This window comes from Urocitellus parryii, chromosome 11 (genome assembly GCF_045843805.1).
Source record: "Urocitellus parryii isolate mUroPar1 chromosome 11, mUroPar1.hap1, whole genome shotgun sequence".
NCBI lineage: Eukaryota > Metazoa > Chordata > Mammalia > Rodentia > Sciuridae > Urocitellus > Urocitellus parryii.
In genome coordinates this window covers 118019139-118040145 of record NC_135541.1, presented here as the reverse complement: position 1 = coordinate 118040145, position 21007 = coordinate 118019139, and the positions used below count along the sequence as shown (strand labels likewise).

The 21007-nt window shown below is 39.9% G+C and overlaps 1 protein-coding gene and 1 pseudogene across 1 annotated transcript; both read right to left on the bottom strand.

The window, feature by feature from the left end:
* Window positions 1-557: 557 nt before the first annotated feature.
* LOC113177363 (T-cell surface glycoprotein CD1a-like) lies at window positions 558-6671 on the bottom strand (annotated as a pseudogene).
* An 11474-nt stretch (window positions 6672-18145) lies between these two features.
* On the bottom strand, window positions 18146-20652 carry LOC113177365 (T-cell surface glycoprotein CD1a-like). Its single transcript, XM_026381884.1, has 5 exons — window positions 20592-20652; window positions 20003-20257; window positions 19045-19323; window positions 18584-18862; window positions 18146-18240 (listed from the first exon to the last, which is right to left on the bottom strand). The coding sequence occupies exons 1-5, from the start codon at window positions 20650-20652 to the stop codon at window positions 18146-18148; spliced, it is 969 nt and encodes a 322-aa protein (XP_026237669.1).
* Between the last annotated feature and the right edge of the window lie 355 nt (window positions 20653-21007).

Sequence of the window (21007 nt, the reverse complement as noted above, 5' to 3'; positions counted from 1 at the left end):
GTTAGTAAAGTACAATTGAAATACAGGGGATCTCAACTGCTTCCCACTGTGAATCACAGAATCACTCTTGGAGGAAGTGACACCTGAAATGAACCTGATGATCTATTAATATCTAACCAGGTGTAGCTTGCTAGGACCATATTTGTTCTGTTAAATTTAAATTTTAAAGTCCCAGAACCCAGATCAGACTCTAAATCTTGCTAGATTAAACTGAGAATATATTGTCAAATGATCATGAAGCAGAAATAATTTGCAAAGGTTTTACAAGGAGAATTGAAGAAACGTCATTGCCATTTGGTATTCATGTGAGATGAGCACCTGGGCAGCTGGGTCCTCACTTCAAAGTGAGAGCAGTGCAAGGAACTTCACAGTGTGTCCAAAGTGAACCAGATAAGACAGAGAAATAACTTCATAAGATGGAGGTGAGAGGTGAGGAAAATCAAGGAAGGCTGTTAGGAGGAAAAGAAAAAGTAAGAGAGAGTTTAAGAAGATAAGACCTTTGGGGAGGAGGAAATAACTGTAAGATGGATACAAAGAACTTACCAGTGCTTCCTAAATCAAAATGCAAGACCTGTCAGAAGAGCCAGAGTCACTAGCACTGCCAAGAAAATCAAGCCCAGGGAATTGTGATCTTCTGTAGATTCGAACAGGCACCAATAACGTTCTTTCAAATCCATTTCCCATTTTACTTTTTTGCCTTATCTACTCTGTTTTATTGTGTTAACCTGGGCTTCTTTGGTGTTTCTACTTCGCCAGACTTTCTATTTTTTCTCATATACCTCTTCAGAGATGAACTCTTCATGTAGCCCACAACATCCTCCTGCATCTACTCACCCCTCATTTTTAACTCTTGCACTCCTTGGATTAACATATTTGTCTTCTTTTGGGGCCTGGAATCCCTAAAATCCCAAACCATTGAGCTGGCCCTCATGCTTTACTAGAGGACCACCTCCCCCCATCTCCAGCCTGGGTCCCACTCTTACCACCCCAGTAGAGGACGAGGTCCTGCCCTCCTAGGCTGCTGTGCTTCACCCTGCAGGCCAGGCCAGCCGCCTCCCCAGCTGCCACATCCAGGGTTGCTCGGAGATGCCACGTGTCATCACCATTGGGCAGGATGTCACCTCTCTGAGTGCCCTGCTGCTCCTGGTCACCTCGCATCCACATCACCCACACAGGCTGAGGGTAGAATCCACACAAGAAGCAGACAGCCATGCCCAGGACTGGAACCACTGGACAGCCAGGCCTCAGGCCTTACTATAAAAAACAGGAAAGTTATTCAGACCAGGACTCCTCTAAGTACTTGGTGGCTCAGCTCCCTGCATCAGCTTAAATACACACATCTTTTCCACTTCTGAAAATGTCACTCATTATCTTCTTCTCCCTCTTATGTGCTTCTTATCCTCAGATTTAAATGGAAGGGCATGTATTCAGAATGGAAAATTCTCAGAGAGGATCGAGCAATGGCCTTGTAGCTGGAGATAAAACTTCCCTGCATCAAGAAGACTCATGGTGGAATGTGGGCAGGGGTCAGTGAGGATCACATGTGCCCTGTTGATGATGGCTTGAATTGAAGGGTCTGCAGACATTCTGGATCCTACTTCCAAATGCTGGAGATGGTGAGATGGTAGGCATGATTTATTCTTGAAGCTCAGGAAATGGGATCCTTTAATAGCTACCTGAAGAAAGCTTATAGAGTCCTCCTCGGAGTGCAGCTCAGAGCCCCTGACCATCTGCATCTCAAAGGAATCAGGGAAGAGAAATAATAAATTAGAGGAAAAGGGAGAAAATGAAATGAGTGGAAGGAGAAGAAAATTAGAGCAGAAGGGAAGATTTTGCAGGTTCAGGAAATTAAACCAAGTGTGGTTTGATCAGAGGCTTACAGAAAGGGGAATTGGTAGAAGTTGGAAGTAAAAACATAAAAAAGAAAAGAACATGTAGAAGAGGAAATTGTGCAAAGGTGATAGTAAGGTATGAAAAGTGTCAGGTAGTAGTTAGTAGTGAGCAGTGGGATGCCTAGCAAGGTCACAGGTTTACTTTAACTTACTCTAAGGTGTTCTTTAGGTTTCTGCCAAGGCAGATAAGTGAATAATTTGTAACAGATAACCTGGAGTAAAACACTGGTTCACAAACCTTGATGATTAACAAACTAAAGTAAAAGGAGATAAACGTGGGTAATACAAGTTGTTGTTATTTTTACATGCCAGATTATCTTATCCTTTTCCTAGGGTAACATTTGTTGTGTAAATTAAATGCACTGATAAGCTCACCAAAACAACAACAACAACAACAACAACAACAACAACAACAAAACAATTCCAGTTGCAATTTCACTGGACATTCAGGAAAAGGAAACCAACCACACTCTGCTAGAAGTCTATTAAAAATATGAGGAAGGCTGTGTGGACCAAAAGGATCCTGGGAGTGGCTATCAGTGTTATCTCAACCAATATTTTGCTTAAGAAGAAGGTAATCTGTACCAGGAAGAAAAAAAATACCCTGTTAGAGAGAGGCCTTAAGAAGGATCCAGCCTCTTCTGGATAAAACATGGATTGAGCCAGGTTTGGTGGCACACACCTGTAATCCCAGCAGCTCTGGAGGCTGAGGCAGAGGATCATGAGTTCAAAGCCCATCTCAGCAAAAGTGAGTCACTAAGCAACACAATAAGACTCTTCTTCACCTCATGGACCACTGAAATGAAGAAATCTATACTTCAGGCCTGGCACCTGTGGCTCTAAGAAATGACTCTCTCTCAGGGCTACAAATGAATTATGACTTCAGACAGGGCTCAGCTGCAGTTTAGCCTTTACCTCGCCTCTTTAAAAGCCCACTATTCCCTTCCGCAGTTAAAATCACAGCCTCTGGGACAGGAATCCTTTTTCTATTCTCCTTTGCTATCAAAATAAATAAAACTTCCTTTTACTCAAAACCTTGTAGTTGTTATTGTATCAGCATTGACACAAGGACTGAGTTTGGGGTTTCAGATGAAATATAATGATCATTATGATTGTGTAGACAGGGAAGGCTGAAAAGATCGAATGACAGAGAAGAGCCCTCTTTAAAGAGACCACCAAGAAGATGAGGGTACCTGATTGGAGACCAGGGAAAAGTGTGGCCATAGGATACCTCTCAGGAAAGATAATACAGCACAACCCTTCAGTCACTGGGAGACATTGGCTTCATATGTAGCAGAAGACTGAAGTGTTTGAAGAATCAGGGTTTTGTTTATAGCACTTTCCCAAGTGTGAGAATTGCTGTTTTATGCCAAAAAAAGAGTGGAATATGATCCAGAACAAAGAGTAGGCTGTTTCTTGAAGAAACAAAATGTCACTGAGATGCCCTCCCATCCCGTCTCCCTTACTACTCCCCATTGAGGAAACTGAACTCACACTCAGAGGGTCACATCTGATAAAGTGTAACTGGGAAAATCGATCCAGGTCCCCCAGATCCTTATTGCTGAAGTTGCCCCTGACCAGGGATACAGGAAAATGATGGTGCCAGGGCCACTGCTCCATATGTGAGTCTGCAGGTCACCCAACCAGCCTGAGCCCAGATGTCATACCTGGGAATAATTGTAAAAGGAAGAAATATGGGAGACATGGTAGGATAGAGGTTCTTCAAATAACAGAGAGAATGGGGAGAAATGAGACAGTGGGAAGAAGAGACTTGAGAAAGATAGAATCCAGAGTAGGGAGGCAGAAATCTGTGGAAAAAGAGAGCCAGAGTCATCTTAGCAGACATTAGCCAGCCAGAGGGTCCCAGGCTTTATCAACAACCTCCAGAAGCACAGAGAGGCTTTGAGTCAGGGTCACTCAGAATGGTACATGGCATGGCATGACACTCTTAGGCTCAGGAATATTCTGGGGAAACAGCCCACACACACCCCAATGCACACACAATTGAACCCAGAGTTACTACTAATTTCATTCTCAGGACCTGGGAAGAGAGCAGTTAAAAAGGGAAGAAGAAACAGCATGGCACTTGAAGATGTTTTTTCTGACTCTCATAAAAGTTGGTTTTTGGTTTCTGTTCTAAACAAACCTAACCCACAGAATAAACCTAGCCCACAGAACCACTCTTCTGGCTTCCTCCTCGAACCAATAGACAAACCTCCCTTGTTTACTACCAAAAAAAAAGGGTTCCCTCCCAATATCCTGCTCCTCCTACTCAGTTTCCCATTTCCTCTCTGGTTCGACTTCCTCCTCAGTCTTCAAACTTCTCTTGCTGACACTAACTACTTTCATCCTGTCCATATTCCCCAATTCTAACTGCTATATAAAATAAAAATTGTGGCATTGAAAAGTCACTTAGCCCTAAAGACAATTTTTTTTACTTTCCTTTTTAAAATAAATTTGAAGATCTGTATCACTACCGTATACTGATTTTAGATTTTTTGGTAAATACCAAAGAGTGAAATAACTGGGTCATAGGCTGATTCCCCATTTCCAGTTACAGAGGAACCTCCGTGTTGCTTTCAAGAATGGTTGTACTAATTTGGAGTCCCTACAACGTGTAAATGTACTTTTCTCCCCAAATTCTCAACAGCATTTATCCTTTTTTTTATTATTGGTAACTGCCATTCGTTCACTAGAGTAAAAAGAAATCTTAGTGGAGTTTTCATTTTCATTTTCCTGATTGCTAGTGATGTTGAACACTTGTTATTATATCTGTTGGAGATGTATTAGTTTCTTCTTCTTAGAAATATTTGTGTAGAATTTATTCCATTTATTGATTATTTGCTTGGCTTTTTTGGTGTCGCTTTGCCTTGTATGTTTGGTGTTATGATTTTTGTGTTCCTTGTATTCTGGATGTAACCACCTGTGGCAGGAGGAGCTGCGAACGACTTTCTCCCTTTCTCTGGGCCCTGTCCTCACGCTTTTAATCATTTCCTTTCCTGTGCAGAAACTTTTTAATTTGGTGCCATCCTATTTCCTCATTCTTTTTTGACTTGTCTTCTTGAGCTACAGGGGACTTGTTTGAAAAGATAATGTCTGCACCAGTGTCCGGAGTATTTACCCTATGTTTTCATCTACCCATTGTAAGGTTTCTCCTCTAATTCCCAAGTCTTGAACCCATTTTTTTTGACATTTGTGCAGGGTGAGAGAAAGACATAGTTTTATTCTTCTACATATGAATATCAGTTTCCCCAACACCATTTGTTAAAAGGCTATGTTTTCTCCCACACATATTATTGGCAATTTTGTCATGGAGCAGATGTCTACAAGGATATGGGTTGTCTCTGTGACTTCCACTCTATCCACTGGTCTTGAAGTCTATTGTGATGTCCACACCATGCTGTTCTTATTACTACAGCTCTGTAGTATCATTTGAAAACAGGTATTGTGGTGCCTCCTGCATCCCCCTTCTTGCTCAGGATTGCTTTGGCTATTCTGGGTTTCTTAGTCTTCCAAATTAATTTAAGAACTTTTTTCTAGTTATGTGAAGAACATCATTGGTATTTTGACAAAAATTTCATTGAATATATATATTGGTTTTTGCAGTATGTCCATTTTGACAATATGTATTCTGGATATCCAAGAACATAAAAGTTCTTTCCATCTTTTAAAGTTGTCTTCAATTACTTTTTCTCCCTAAATTTGTTCTTATCTGTTTTAAGTTGATGGGAGGGTCCCCTTGATTTCTTTTCCTTTTTAGGTGAGTTATTAAATCTTTCTCTTCTCAAGGAAGTGACTGGGTTAGGCCTGACAACACATAAAATGAGGCACTTTTCCTGATCATTTGTATGTAGACTAATGGTCAATCTACAAACTGTGAGAGAGAAGCTCCCACCTGTTTTCTTCCACGCTGGAGAAAACTGTTCATTTTCCTACGGATGTCTCCCTAAATCTGAGCTCAGTATGGTCCAGAAAACCCATCTCTCATCATCTGGCTTTGCCAAATTTATTTCTGGACCCCTTTGGCAATGTGCTACGGTCCCAGTGTGCCCTATGCTTGAGACCCCTGGAGGATTCAGACCTAAAGGCACTCCTGCTTTCTTCCCTGCCACTGTAAATTCCTGATTATGAAAAAAGAAAAAAATGTGTATTTGTTCACCTATTTTGCCTATTTTCTTCTGCCCTGCAGACTAAAGGAACTTCCAGAGGGCAAGGGGAACATTTAGTGGTTGTCTAACGCCCCTTTCCCAGAGTTTTAGGAAGGGTTTGGTTAAAAGAGAATGCAGATTTTTTTTTTTTAATCCATTGAGTAGATAGGAGCACAGGAACAGTAATGGGGTGATTCTGAAGTGGCATGTGGAGGCTAACCAGGCAAACAAAGGGAACCTTTACTAATCATCCCATGTCTTCCTTTCAGCTCTACAGTCTGAATTGCTAGTGTCTGATCCGGAAGGAAGGGAAGCACCTGGAGGAATGGGTGCAGAAGAGGGGTGCAGGAGAGTGTTGTATGGCCCATACAGAGGTGAGTTGTTATTGACTCTTTCCCCCAGTGCCAGTCCCTCCAGATACCCCAAAGGGCACTTGGGAGTGGGGTTAGGAGAAGGAACCTTTGGTATTCACCTGAGAGCAGCCCAGGCCAGAATTCCTCAGTTGCTCCTGTCCTGTCACCACATCTCCATACATCCAAGGTAGACTGGGACTAGAGACAGTGTGTACATCATCAATCGCTCTCCAGGCCTGGACTGAAAAGTAGAAAGTGGCTTCGGTAGGACCCAACATGTCTGCCCAGTACAGAACAGGTGATTGGGAACCACTGAGGCCAGGAGTCTTGAAGTATGGTGGCTGCACTGACTGTTTTTAAGTAGCTGATGGGTGCCCACTGTCATCCTCCAGAAAGAAAGAGATAGAAAGATGCACAAGTGAGGGGCGTGGAGAGGAGCTTACCTCAGTGTAGATCTTGGTGGGGCAATCCAAATATGATACCTCTGGTTATCAGTGATGAGTTCTGTCCCCTCACATGCGGAAGTATACATGAGGCAACCATATACAGCAGGGTTTATTTAAAAGGGGTAACAAACACTTCTCCCAGGAGGGGAAGGGGGCCATTGCTGGTATCCTGATATCCCAAAAAGTGAGGGTGTTCTGCGTTTTTCTATGTCTTTTTTGTTCTCCTGCTCTCTTCCCTTTATCTCTCTCCTTCCTGCTTAGGTGACTAGGCCCAGGAGATACTTAGGTGGGATGGCCAAAAGACACGAACAGATGGACAGGAGAAGGGCCAGGTGGAGCAGCCCAGGACACATTAACAACTTTTATAACTCCATGTAGTGGGGGACAATCCCTGGGACAGGTTACCTTAGCAACAGGTTGGAGCAGGGGCAGGTTATCTTAGGAGTGGAGGAAGGGCTCTGAAGATACTTTAATCCCTCAGGGGGCAGTCTCCAACACCCTGGACTCACTCAAATTGGCCTCCATGATCCAACCTGATTTGAGGTACTTATCTAAATTGACTGCCAAATTCTGGCTTCCTTAGAACCCCATTCTCATGGGTGGGCATGAGGGTGGGGTTCACTTAGGTAATTTTATATGCTTACATAAGAAAATTATGTTAGATTTATTCCACTGTCTTTCCTAATCCTAAATACCCTCCCTTCTTTTTATTCTCTTTGTTAATCTGCTGAACTTCTCTTCATCTTCTCCTCATTTTTATTACATATCAGCAAAAAATTTGACCTTTGGTTTGGGGGGATTGGCTTATTTCATTTAGTGAGATATTCTCCAGATCCATCCATCTACTGGCAAATGACATAAAATTATTCTCCTCTATGGCTGAGTAAATATTCCATTGTGTGTATATATACTGCATCTTCTTTATCTACTCATCTCTTCATAGGCAACTAGATTGGTTTAATAGCTTAGTTATGTGAGTTGTGCTGCTATAAACATTAGGGTCACTGTGTCACTGTAATATGCTGATTTTAAATCATTTGGGTATATGCTAAAGGGTGGGATAGCTGGGTCAAATGGTAGTTTCATTCCAAATTTTCTGAGGAATCTCCATACAGCTTTCCATAGTGGTTGCACCTATTTGCAGTCCCACCAGCAGTGCATGAGTGGACCTTTTTCCCCACATCCTCTCCAGCATTTATTATTGTTTGTTCTCTTCATAATTGCCATTCTGACTGGGGTTTGATAAAATATATTTTTTTAATTTTTTTGTTTGTTGCTCAAAACTTTACAATGATCTTAACGTATCATACATTTGATTCAAATGGGGTACGTAATCTTCATCTTATTTTTCCACATGTACAGATTGCAGGATCACATTGGTTATACAGCCATGTTTATACATAGGGCCATACTCGATAAAATCTTAATGTAGTTTTGATTTCCTTTTTCCTAATTGCTAGAGATGTTTAGCATTTTTTTTATATATTTGTTGGCCATTTGTATTTCTTCTTTTGTGAAGTTTCTTTTTAGTTTTTTTTTGGCCCATTTATTAATGGGGTTATGGGGGGTCATTAAGCTTTTTGAGTTCTTTATATATTCTGGATATTAGTGCTCTGTCAAAGAAGTGGCTGGCAAACATTTCTTCCCATTCTGTAAGCTCCCTATTCACTCTGTTGTTTCCTTTGATATGCAGAAACTTTTTAGTTTAATAATATCCCATTTACTCATTAAAGCAGATTATGCTAAGTGAAGCTAGCCAATCCCTAAAAAACAAATGCCAAATGTCTTCTTTGATATAAAGAGAGTAACTAAGAACAGAGTAGGGATGAAGAGCATGAGAAGAAAATTAACATTAAACAGGGATGAGAGGTCTGAGGGAAAGGGAGAGAGAAGGGAAATTGCATGGAAATGGAAGGAGACCCTCAGGGTTATACAAAATTACATACAAGAGGAAGTGAGGGGAAAGGGAAAAATAATACAAGGGGGAGAAATGAATTACAGTAGAGGGGGTAGAGAGAGAAGAGGGGAGGGGAGGGGAGGGGGGATAGTAGAGGATAGGAAAGGCAGCAGAATACAACAGACACTAGTATGGCAATATGTAAATCAATGGAAGTGTAACTGATGTGATTCTGCAATCTGTATAAGGGGTAAAAATGGGAGTTCATAACCCACTTGAATCAAAGTGTGAAATATGATATATCAAGAACTATGTAATGTTTTGAACAACCAACAATAAAAAAAAGAAAAAAATAATATCCCATTTACTGATTCTTGTTTTTATTTCTTAAACGTTAGGGGTCCTGTTCAGGAAATCAGTGCCTGTACCTGTATGATGGAGGAATGGCCCTATGTTTTCTTCTAACAATTGCATGGTTTCTTATATAATTCCTAAGTATTTGATCCATTTTGATTTGACTTTTTGCAAATCTAACTTTATTCTTCTGCATACAGATATTCAGTTTTCCTAGCATCATTTGTTAAATAGGTTGTCTGTTCCACAATACACTTTTTTTTTATCCAGAATCAAATGACTATAAGTATTAGGGTTTCTTTTGGCATGTTCTATTTCTACTCCATTGGTCTTCATATATATTTTGATGCCAGTACCATGTTGTTGTTGTTTTTTTACTATGGCTTTGTAGTCTAATTAAAGAAAAAAAAAGACATTGTGATGACTTCTGCATTGCACTTCTTGGTCACAATTTCTTTGGATATTGTGGATCTTTTATTCTTCCATATGAATTTAAGGACTTATTTTTTTCTAGTTCTTTGAAGACCGTCATGCATAATTTGATGGGGATTACATTAAATGTGCATATTGCTTTTAGTAGCATAGCCATTCTGACAATATTAATTCTGCCTATAAAAGAACATGGTGGGTGTTTTCCATCTTCTGAGGTCTTCTTCAACTTCACAAGTTCTATAGTTTTCATTCGCTTCATTGGTAAGGTTAATTCTCAGCTTTTCTTTTAAGTTACTGTGAAAAAGGTGGCTTTCCTGATTTATTCCTCATTTCAATCACTGTAGGGGTATAGATAATCTATTTGTTTGTGAATATTGATCTTATATCCTTATACTTTGCTGAATTTATTTATCAGCTCTAGAAGTCTTCTGCTGGAATTTTTGGGTATTCTAGATAAAGAATCATGTCATCAGCAAACAGAGGTTGTTTGGATTTTTCCTTTACAATCTGTATCCCTTTTATTATCTTTTTTTGCTTAATTGCTTTGGCTAGAATTTTAAGAACATATTGAATAAAAGAGGTGAGAGAAGAGCGGATGTCACAAAGTGGCCTTGTCCCTGATTTTACAGGAAAAGCTTTCAGTTTTTTTCTATTTACTGTAACTTTGGCTTTGGGTTTTTCATATATTGCCTTTATAATGTTAAGGTAAGTTCCTTACATCCTCACTTCTCCAGTGATTTCAACATGAACGGTTGCTGTATTCTGGCAAAAGCCTCCTTTGCACTTACTGAGATGACTATATGATTCTGCTTCTTGATTCAATTTAGGTGGTGAATTCCATTCATTGATCTATGTATGTTGAACCAGCCTTGCATCCTTGGAATGAAGCTCACTTGATCATGGTGTATTATTTTCTTGGTATATTTTTGAATGCAGTTTGCTAATATTTTATGGAAGATAATTGCACTCATGTTCATCAGGGATATTGGTCTGTAGTTTTCTTTCCTAGATGTGTCTTTGTTTTTTTTATGTCAGGGTTATCTTGGCTTCACAGAATGCATTTCAAAGTGTTCCCTCCATTTCAATTCCATGGAATAATTTGAGAAAGACTAGGATTTTTTTTTTCTTCAAATGTCTGGTAGAATTCAGCTGAGAATCCATCGGGTTCTGGGCTTTCCTTTGTTGGAAGGCTTTTGATTGTTGCTACCATTTCATTGCTTTATATTGGTCTCTTTAGGTTTTCTGTATCTTCCTGATTCAATTTGGGTGAGTCATACATGTTTACAAATTTGTCAGTGTCTTCAGATTTTTTAGTTATTATAATTAAAATTACAAGTTATTACAATTTAAATTTTTGAAATAGGTTCTCATAATCTCTGGAAACCAGAAGTGTCTGTGGTAATATCTCCTTTATTGTCTCTAATTTAATTTATTTTATGGAATGTTTCCCTCCTTCCCTCTTCCTACTTTCAGTCCTCTGCACAAGTGAAGGCATATGTAATGCTCAGAGATGTTTGAACAAGTTTATACCCAGAAGTCATTTACAGAGAACAAGATTTCCTATAAAATTCAACACAAAATGTACAAAATGTGCTAATTTTACTACCAACTTAGTAACACACTGGCAAACTCTTTAACATCCAGAGACTAGATATTGCAAAATTAGGACTGATTGGTCCATTCTATAAACTATGTACACAGCAAAACAAAATGCACAAAATATGCAGGAAAAAAATGATGTCTGAAAATGGCCAAGTATGAACACACTAACACGTTCTCTTTTGCAATGGCTTTCTCTCATCTTCTCCACAAAACTGAACAAGTACACACAGTACTAAACTGCTCACAGAGGTGATTTAACAGTGATTTGGATGAATCATACATGTACTTAGCATTTTCAATGATGTATATAGTACCACTCTACAACAAACAAATTGTATATAAATTTTAGCAAAAAAATTTACAAAGATATATTTTACTACTTCTACATTTAACATACATGAGGAACTCAAACATCTAGTCAAACTAGATCCTTCAAGTAAGGACTTGAATTTGTCTACTTTGTACATGATAGTCTTGAATAAACTACACACATGTAATAATATTTTTAATTTGAAAAATGCTCAAAATATGAGCACTCTGGCCCTTTAGCAACCCAGTAGATTATAATGCTCAAATTTTCAGAAAATAATAATTCTTAGGAATTTTAACACAAAACATACAAAATTTGTTTACTAATTCTAATTTTGTGGTACACTGGCAGCCTCTTTAACACCTAGAAAGACTACATGTAGAATAGATCTCTTGTATCATTTATGTACACTATGTAGACAGCAAGTAAAACAAAACACATAGACGTAAGGAACAATGGTTACTCCTGCCTTATTATAAGCACAGTGGCATGGCTTTGGAGAACCAGCACAGAACATGTACCACTCAAAAGGAGGTTTGACTATTGCCTCCCCAGAGCATTTTGAAAAAATTTTAACAAAAAGAAATTTACAAAATGTGTTATATTTTACTACTGCTGCTACATTTAACATATATCAGGTACTTTAGAACAGAACTTCCTAGAAATATCTAGACTAGAAATATCTAGAAAGACTAGATATTTTTCAGAAACATATTTAGCATTTTCAATCATGTATACAGTACCACTCTCTTTGTGCTAGGTGCATGAGCAGCAGACCACTGACCCCGTAGGCACAGCCCTGGGCATGAGGCCATGTGTTGCAGTCCCTGCACTTGCTCCATGGCCCACTCCACGATTGGTTGCTGCAAGGACAGTTAGCAGAAATTGCATTGGTGGCTGCCTGTAATCTTCTTAGCTACTGCCTGAGTACATATACATGTTAACTGCACAATAAAATCAGATCTGCTTCTTGCTTGGTGTCTGGAGGTCTTGATAAATGTCTCTGCAGCCACAGTTTCCTCTACCCTGTTCTGTGGACCTCATTGCTGGATGAGAGAGAGCCCACACAGAGTGGGTTTTGTTTTATGAATGTAAGTGCACAAATATTTGCCGCATAGATAAAAACATTATGTATTGTTTTTTGCACGATTTCCTTAACCAGTATGAAGTAACCTCTTTTGTCTCTTACAAATAATTTTGGCTGGAGTCTATATTGTTGAATATGAGAGTAGCTCATCCTTATTGCTTTTGGTCTCCATTTGCATGATACATATTTTTTTCAGCCTTTAACTTTCAGCCTGTGGGTATTTTGCCTGTATGATGAGGCTTTTATAAACAATAGATAGTGGGATCTTGTTTTTTTTAATCCATTCTGCAAATCTATGTCTTTTCATTGGAAAACTTGGACCAAGTACAATCAATGTTTATTATGGGAAATGATTATTATTTCCTACCATTTTGGTTTATTTCTAATATTGAATTAAGATGAGCTTTTCTTTTAATTGACTAATCTTCCAATGAGATTCATCCATGAGCTAGTTCTGATATTTATTTTCCTTTCTTCTGAATGTAATGTTCTATTAATTACTGTTTTAGACAGTTTCTTCATCACTGAAACCAAAAGACCTGATGAGAACAACTTACAGATGGAAATGATTATTTATGTTCACAGTCTCAGTTGTTCTGTCCACAGTCAGCTGACTCCATATCTCTGGACCCAATGTGAGGTAGAACATCAATGTGAAAAGGCCTGGTAAAGGAGGTAGTTCAGGACCTGGCAACCATGAAGCAAAGTTCTAGTTACCAAGGAAAAAATATAGAGACGACCCCAGTCCTACTTACTCCAGTCAAACCCTACCTTCCTGCAGTTTGTGCCAAATTAATTCATATCAGTGGGTTAATCCACTGATGTCACTATGCCACTTAATCTATTCATTTCACCTCTGAAAATTCTTGCATTGTCTCACACATAAGCTTTTGGGGGACACCTCAGATCTAAACCATAACAAGTATGTTTTGCTGTGCTGGCTTAGTAGTTATGAATTATTTAGTTTCTGCTTATCATGGAATGTTTTATTTCCTTTTCAATTCTGAGAGTTATTGTGACTGGATATAGCAATCTTGGTTTGTACCCATTGTTTTTCAGGACTTGATGTATATTATTCCAAGTCCTTCAGTCTTTTAAAGTCTGAGCTCAGAACAGCAGAAAATCTAAATGATTGACCTCAAGTGTGACCTGCCATTTTTCTCTTATTGTTTTTAAAAGTCTATCCTTTGCTAACACACAAGGGGGGTGGGTAGGAAAGAACAGAAGTACTTTGAATTAGACAGAGTTCCCTTTGAGGGAAGGGAGGAGGATGAGACTAGGAAAGACAGTAGAATGAATTGGACATTACTTTCCTATGTTCATATATGAATATATGACCAGTGTAACTCCACATTGTGTACAACCACAAGAATGAGAAGATATGCACCAAGTATGTATAATATACTGTCATGTTTAAATAAAAAAAAATCAAAAATTTTAAAAGGACACTAAAATTTTTTAAAAATAAAAAGATGATGTAGTTATGAGCTAAAGATAAATTAGCTTTAGGTATTCTGTTTACATAAACACAATGTCTGTGATAAGTGAGTGACAGGTCTGTTTCTTCTGTTTTTGTACATGTCAGTTATTGACCTTCATCACGTATTGCTTTGAATGATGTTGAATATAAATGATGAGTGATGATATTGTAGTACTTTTACTCATCTTAAGGGGCAAGCATTTAGTCTTTTACCACAAAGTAGGATGCTTGTGTTTGTTATCAACACCATTTATCAGGTTGTGACAATTTATTGATATTTCTTGTTTGCTAAGGGATATTTTGTTTTGGTTTGGTTTTGCTTCTGTTTTGTTTTTAATCACAACTGTGTATTAAATATTATCAATTACACTTAATGCAGTAATTCATGTAAAAAAACTCTATCTTTGTTCTGTATAATAGACATTTTTTCTTATAATGTGTCTTGAAGAGTATCTTTTTGATCTTGCCTATATGGGATTCTAAATGTATCTTGTATTTGGATTTTCATCTCATTCCTAAGGTTTGGAGATTTTTCTGATATCATTTCATGGAAAATTTTGTGTATCTCTTTGGTTTATATCTCAGTGTTGTCTTCTACATGAATCTTAATGTAATCTAATATTTCTTCAATATTCTGATCCTGATCTCTTGACTAATTTTCTTTATTGTTGATTTTATTTGCCTGATTATATACTATGTATTCAAGGCCTAAAAAATGTTTTCAGCATGGTCTAATATATTGTTGACTTCTTCCAACAATTTTTAGTTGATTTATTGAGTCTTTCATTTCTAGGATTTCTGTTTGGTTCTTTTTCCTCCACTGTGCTGTCAATGAGACCAGCTGTTAAGGTATTGTGGGCTGTTTGGAGAGACTTGTTACTTTGCTTTGTCCTATTGTTTGTATTTCTACACATCTTTTGGTATGATTATCTCTTTTATTTTTTTACAAGGGACTACTTAGCTAGCTTTTTTCTCTTAACTTCCTCAGGCTGGGTGTACATCTGTTTATTAATATTCTCACTCAAATTAAGAACACATTTCCTATGAAAGTCAAAAAAAAGTGATGCTATCTTCAGGTTTCACTTCTCTCTACACAGTGGGCATCCTTTGTGTGGTCTTTGCAATACCATGTTTTTCACCCTATTGTGCTCTTTGTTAATGATTGTGCCAATTAAAATGACTTCAAACATATCTAAAATGCTACTGATTATCCTTAAACTGAAAAGTCTGTAATGTGTATTACAGAGGAAGAAGGTATTTTAGATAAGCTTTGCTACAGTTATAATGGGGTTGGCTGAGAATTACAGGTTGATGAATGAACAACACAATACACTGGAAAAAGAAAGATGAAATTTGATTATTAGTAGGTAAAAGTATTTTGTAAAATAACATCTATAATGCTATGATGAAACTATGACAATAACTAAATTTGGAATTTCTTGAGATGACAAAAGATTTTTTTCATGAGCATTGTACGAAGGTTGAAAACCAAGGAAACTTATTATTACATCAATCAGGGTCAGGAAATTGTTAAACAGTCCTCCAATAATCATACAATTTATTACCTGTAAATATATACTAAATAAGATTTTAAAACAAGATACACAAAAACAGGCTACATATACATCAATTAACATAAATACTGTGAACATAAACTTAAAGTAACCTATCCCTCTATTTACCCTAGGAGCCTGGCTCAGTACTCACTAACACACTATTTGCAGCAGCAAATGTAGAGAACATAACTGCTGAGAATGCACATTGTTCACTAGGACCTACTTCAATCCTCAAGAGCAGCACTTTAACTCCTCATTTTTTATTTCCTCTTCAGTAATGCCCTTGGGCCATACTTTAGGTATCATCACCATGAGGTGCCTCTCAATCTTTAATGTACCTGTGAATCTTCTAATGGTTTTGTTAAAATAAAAATTGTAATTCAGTAAGTCTGAGATCAGGAACCACAATCTACATTTCTACCAAGCCCCAATGTAATGAATCTGTGGCTTGACCATAAACCACACTGAATATGGAGGACCTTCATCCTTCCATGCTCTTTTAGATTAGAGAATAAATGGAAACAAAGGTCTCATTCTAATAGTTTCCTAACTGAATAACAGAAGTGGTTACAGGCAAAACTGTGTGTAAAAAACTGAGGGTGAAATTGTGACGTATGTAGTCCAGGGGGAGAAATAAGGAATATGCATGCACTTCTGCCCCTGTTCAATGCTTTATTCACTCAAATTACTCAATACAATTTCATTTTATAGGTTCTTAATCAGGAAAATGACAATCCTTAATGCTAGGTACTGTAATAGACATGAACAATCCACAGCAAACAATTCTAGATTAATTCTAAGCACTGCAAACATACTTAGTCATGACAGGCTAGTAACAGACATTCCCTCTGCATGATGAGTTCAGAAGTCTCAAGCCTTAGGCTTTATGTCCAGCAGATGCACACTCCCTCAGACCACAGTGATCATGTCCAGAACCAAGGCAGGCTTTTCCTGGTGTGGAGTGAACAACTGGTTGAAGGGAGGGTCATATGGAGAAGTTGGGGCTCTCACCAAGGTCCAGACGAGGTGGTAGAGTTAGAGAGTGGTGAGGACCACGCAGAGGAAACAATGACAAGTGATGGGTTGTCAGGTCCTCATCAGGCTCCCCAGCTCTAGTGCATCCTTGTTTCAGCTGGATGAATCCCTGCTCATCAGCTCTATTATTTATACTAAATTTTGGGACTTTTGACCCCCTTTCAATCCTTATCAGCTACCACTGGATTTCTCAGTGACATCATTTACTCTGGGGTCAGAAACATCTGGTCTGGTGGTCTGCTCCCTGATCTTCTCACCTTTCCCTCTTATCAGGCGAGGATAGCCTGCCAGGGCTTCACTCTGTTATCAGGGTGGGGGAAGTGAGTTGTTTGAGGCCACACTGTAGGGCTCTGTGGGTGTGCCTGGGGAGACTGCAGGTTTCAAACTGGAGTTTTTAAAATGGAGTTGCTTAGGCTCAGGCCTAAGGCCATCCTCTCACTGTGTTTCTTCTCAGAGGCTCTGAGAAAAAACTGTAGAACTAGGAATCATAAACTGTCCTCCAAGCAAGATTTTTTTTTTAAAGAGAGAGTGAGAGAGGAGGGAGAGAGAGAGAGAGAGAGAGAGAGAGAGAGAGAGAGAGAGAGAGAGAGAGAGAGAATTTTTAATATTTATTTATTTTTTTAGTTCTCGGCGGACACAACATCTTTGTTGGTATGTGGTGCTGAGGATCGAACCCGGGTAGCACGCATGCTAGGCGAGCGCGCTACCGCTTGAGCCACATCCCCAGCCCCCAAGCAAGATTTTTAACAAGTCAAGCATCAAATGTCTCAACTATAACACAAGTGTCAGGATGGCAGAGATAATTTTTTAAAGGCAGAAAATTTAAAAAAAAAATTTAAAAAGTATAAACCTTACATAAATTCCACACAGGTTTTGATTGAGAACACACTACGTGAAGGCCAGATACTTCACCAGGGATACAGATACTTAAAAAGCACGTGCTTTGCTCTCAATGTTTTAAAAACTGAAAATTAAAAACAAATCTACACAACTGCCACACACGCTAGACAGTGAGGGGTACACTTGAAATGTGAGGAAGCACAGATGGAGGAGAGAGTGCTTCCCACTGTGAATCAAGGAAGGACCCCTGGAGGATGTGACATCTGAAATGCATCTGGTGATCCATTACATCTAAACAAGTGGAGCTGCTAGGATCCTCTTCAATTCAGAGTTAAAGTCCCAGAAGCTACTTCTGAACACACATCCTGTAAGATTACATTGAGCATATATTGGTAACTGATCATGAACCAGGTAAATTACAAAGGTTTCACAAGGACAGTTGAAGTGATGTCATCACCTCTTGGTGTTCAGGTGTAGACTGAGCACCTGGGTAGCTGGGTCCTCACTTCAAAGGGACAGCACTGCAGGGAGCTTCACGGTGTGTCCTACATGAACCAAATGAGAACAGAGAAATAACAGACCTTCATAAGGTGGAGGTGAGAATAGAGAGAAAGTGGGAGTGGATTTGGGAGGAGTAGGAAAGTGACTAAAGAGAAAAAGAAGAAGGGAAGACCATAGGGAGGAGGGATGAACAGAAGAGATGGATACAAAACTCACCAGCGTTTCCTAAACCAAAATCCAAGACCTGTCAGAAGAGCCAGGGCCACTGTCACGGCTGAGAGGATCCAGCCCAGGGCACTATGAGGTGCTGCAGATTCAAGGGGACACCAGGGTGTTGTTGCAAGTGTATTCCCTGTTTTACCCCATGTTTGACTCCGTATTTGCCCTGTTCAACTGCACTATTTTGAGTTTCTACCTCACCAACCATTCTTCCTAATTTTATCTCATCCCTTTTAAGAGATGAATCCTTCATTCATTCTACATATTTCTGTATCTACAGATCTTTAATTTTTAATTCTTCTATTTCTTGGATTAAAATATTTGTCTTCTTTTTTGAGACTGGAATTCTTAAAAATGCCAAATTTTTTATCTGGCTTCATACTCTGATAGGGGACCTCCCACTAACCCCAGCTGGGTCCCACTCTTACCACCCCAGTGGAGGACGAGGTCCTGCCCTCCTAGGCTGCTGTGCTTCACCCTGCAGGCCAGGCCAGCTGCCTCCCCAGCTGCCACATCCAAGGTTGCTTGGAGATACCACGTCCCATCTGCATTGGGCAGGATGTCACCTCTCTGAGTGCCCAGCTGCTCCTGGTAACCCCGCATCCACATCACCCACACGGGCTTTGGGTAGAATCCAGACACATGGCACACCAGCAGCAGACGGCCAGGTCCAGGACTGGGGCCACTGGAGAGCCAGGCCTCAGGCTTCACTGCAAAGGACAGAAAAGACATCCAGACACAGACTCTAACATGGACTGAGAGTCTCAGAACTCCGCATGAGACTACAGAGACACATGGCTCCAACTTCTGGAAACGTCACTCGATATCCTCTTTTGATGCTGAATTTGACTTTAAAATAGAATAATTCTTTGAGATGGGCTACAAGACTGACCTTGTCGCTGAAGATGAGCCTTCCCTGCATCAAGCAGACCCAAGGTGAAATGTGGGCAGTCATCACTGAGGAGCATGTGTAATGAATATGTGTTGTCTTGGTCCTGATTGAACAGCTCGCAGATTTCCTGGGCCTCTCTTCCACCCATGGGAGGTGGTGACCATGTTTTATTCTGGAAGCTCATGAAGTCATGTCCTTGGATAGCTACCTGCACGGAGCCTACCCAGGACTTCCCAGAGTGCAGTTCACAGCCTATTGCCACCTGCAGATCAAAGGGATCTGAGGAAGAAGAGTAATGAATTAGAGGAGAAAAGGAAGAAAATGGAATGAGTGGAAGCAAAAGACAATAAAAGCAGAAGGGAGTTTGGGAAGTTTAGAGGAATGGACCCAAGTGTGGTTTGAGCTGAGGTTCACAGAAGGGGAACTGGTAGGAGCTGGAGGTGGAGGAAGAGATGATAATATGAGGAAGGGAGGGGATTGTTCAAAGGTGATAGTGAAGGTGTGGGGGGATAAAGTACTTCCCATGAGAGAGCTGAGACTCTAACTAACCAGGGTGAATGTATCCATGGTCACTATGGCAGTTTACACAGGAATGACAGCACAGATTAAATGAGAGAGAAAAATCACACTTTAAAAAGTCAACCAATAAGTGAGGAAGCTGGGGTACCTCATCTAGGACCATGGAAAAGGGTGGCCACAAGATGACTCTGAGGAGAGATGATAACACAGAGCCCTGCAGGCAATGAGAGTTCAGTTCCTAACTGGCAAAAACTAAAAATTTTGGAGAATCGGGTTCTGGTTTATAGCAGGTGTCCAGGGTGTGATTGAAGCTTTATGCTGAAGAGTGTGGAGTAAGATTCAGATCACAGAGAAGGCTGTTTCCCAGAATCATAAAAAGTTCACTGAGTCTCCCCACCTCTCCTCCAATTCTTCTCCCCAGTAAGGGAACTGAACTCACCTTCAAGCATCAAGTCATCAATGACAAATTCCTTAATGCTAATAATGAGGATCTGGAAAGTCCTTTCCACATCCATCACCACCTCATTACTGATGTTGCCCCTGGACCAGGGATACAGGAAAATGAGGGCACCAGACCTGCTGTTCCAGCTGTGAATCTGCAGCTCCCCCAACCAGCCTGACCACAGATGTGCCCAGGAATGGTTGTGAAAGGATAACATCCACATGATATGATAGGAGACAGGCTCTTCAAACCCTGTAGCAAAAGAATAGATAGAATAGGAAGAAATCAAACACTGGGAGGGAGAGACGTGGGAAAGAAAGGTGCCAGAGTGGGAAGACTCAGAATCTGGAAAAGTGGAGAGCCACTATTACCTTAGATGCTGCCCCCCAGGATCCCATGCTCTATCAACATCCTTAATGAGAGCACAGAGGGCTTGAGTAAGAACATGCAGAATGGGGCCAGCTTGGCACTCGTTCTCTCCAGGTGTGTGCAGGGGAAACTACCATCACCACACACACACACACACACACACACACACACACACACACACACTTGCACCCAACAGATCTCTTAACACAAATCTTACCAAATTCACTGTCACCTCCTGGGAAGAGAGCAGTGATCAAGGGGAGTAGCAGAAACAGCATGGCCCTTGCAGATGCTACTTCTTTCTCTCAGAGAAGTCGTGCTTTGATTTCTGTTCTAAATAAACCTACCCCACAGACCTCTCTTCTGACTTCCTTATTCAACCAACAAACTTCTCCTTTCTGAAGCAAAGACAATCTGTTCCCTCCTAAAACCCTGAGTTTCCCATTTCCCATTTCCCCTGCCCATTTCCCCTGCTCTTCTGCTTCTCTGTCCAGTCTTCCAACTTCTCTCATGGTCACGGACTTCCATCCTGTTCATCTCCCCCTATTTCAACTGCTGTGGAACAAGTCTTATGTGACACTGAAAGTTACATTACCTCTACGGACACTTCTTTCATTACTGGGTATTGAACCC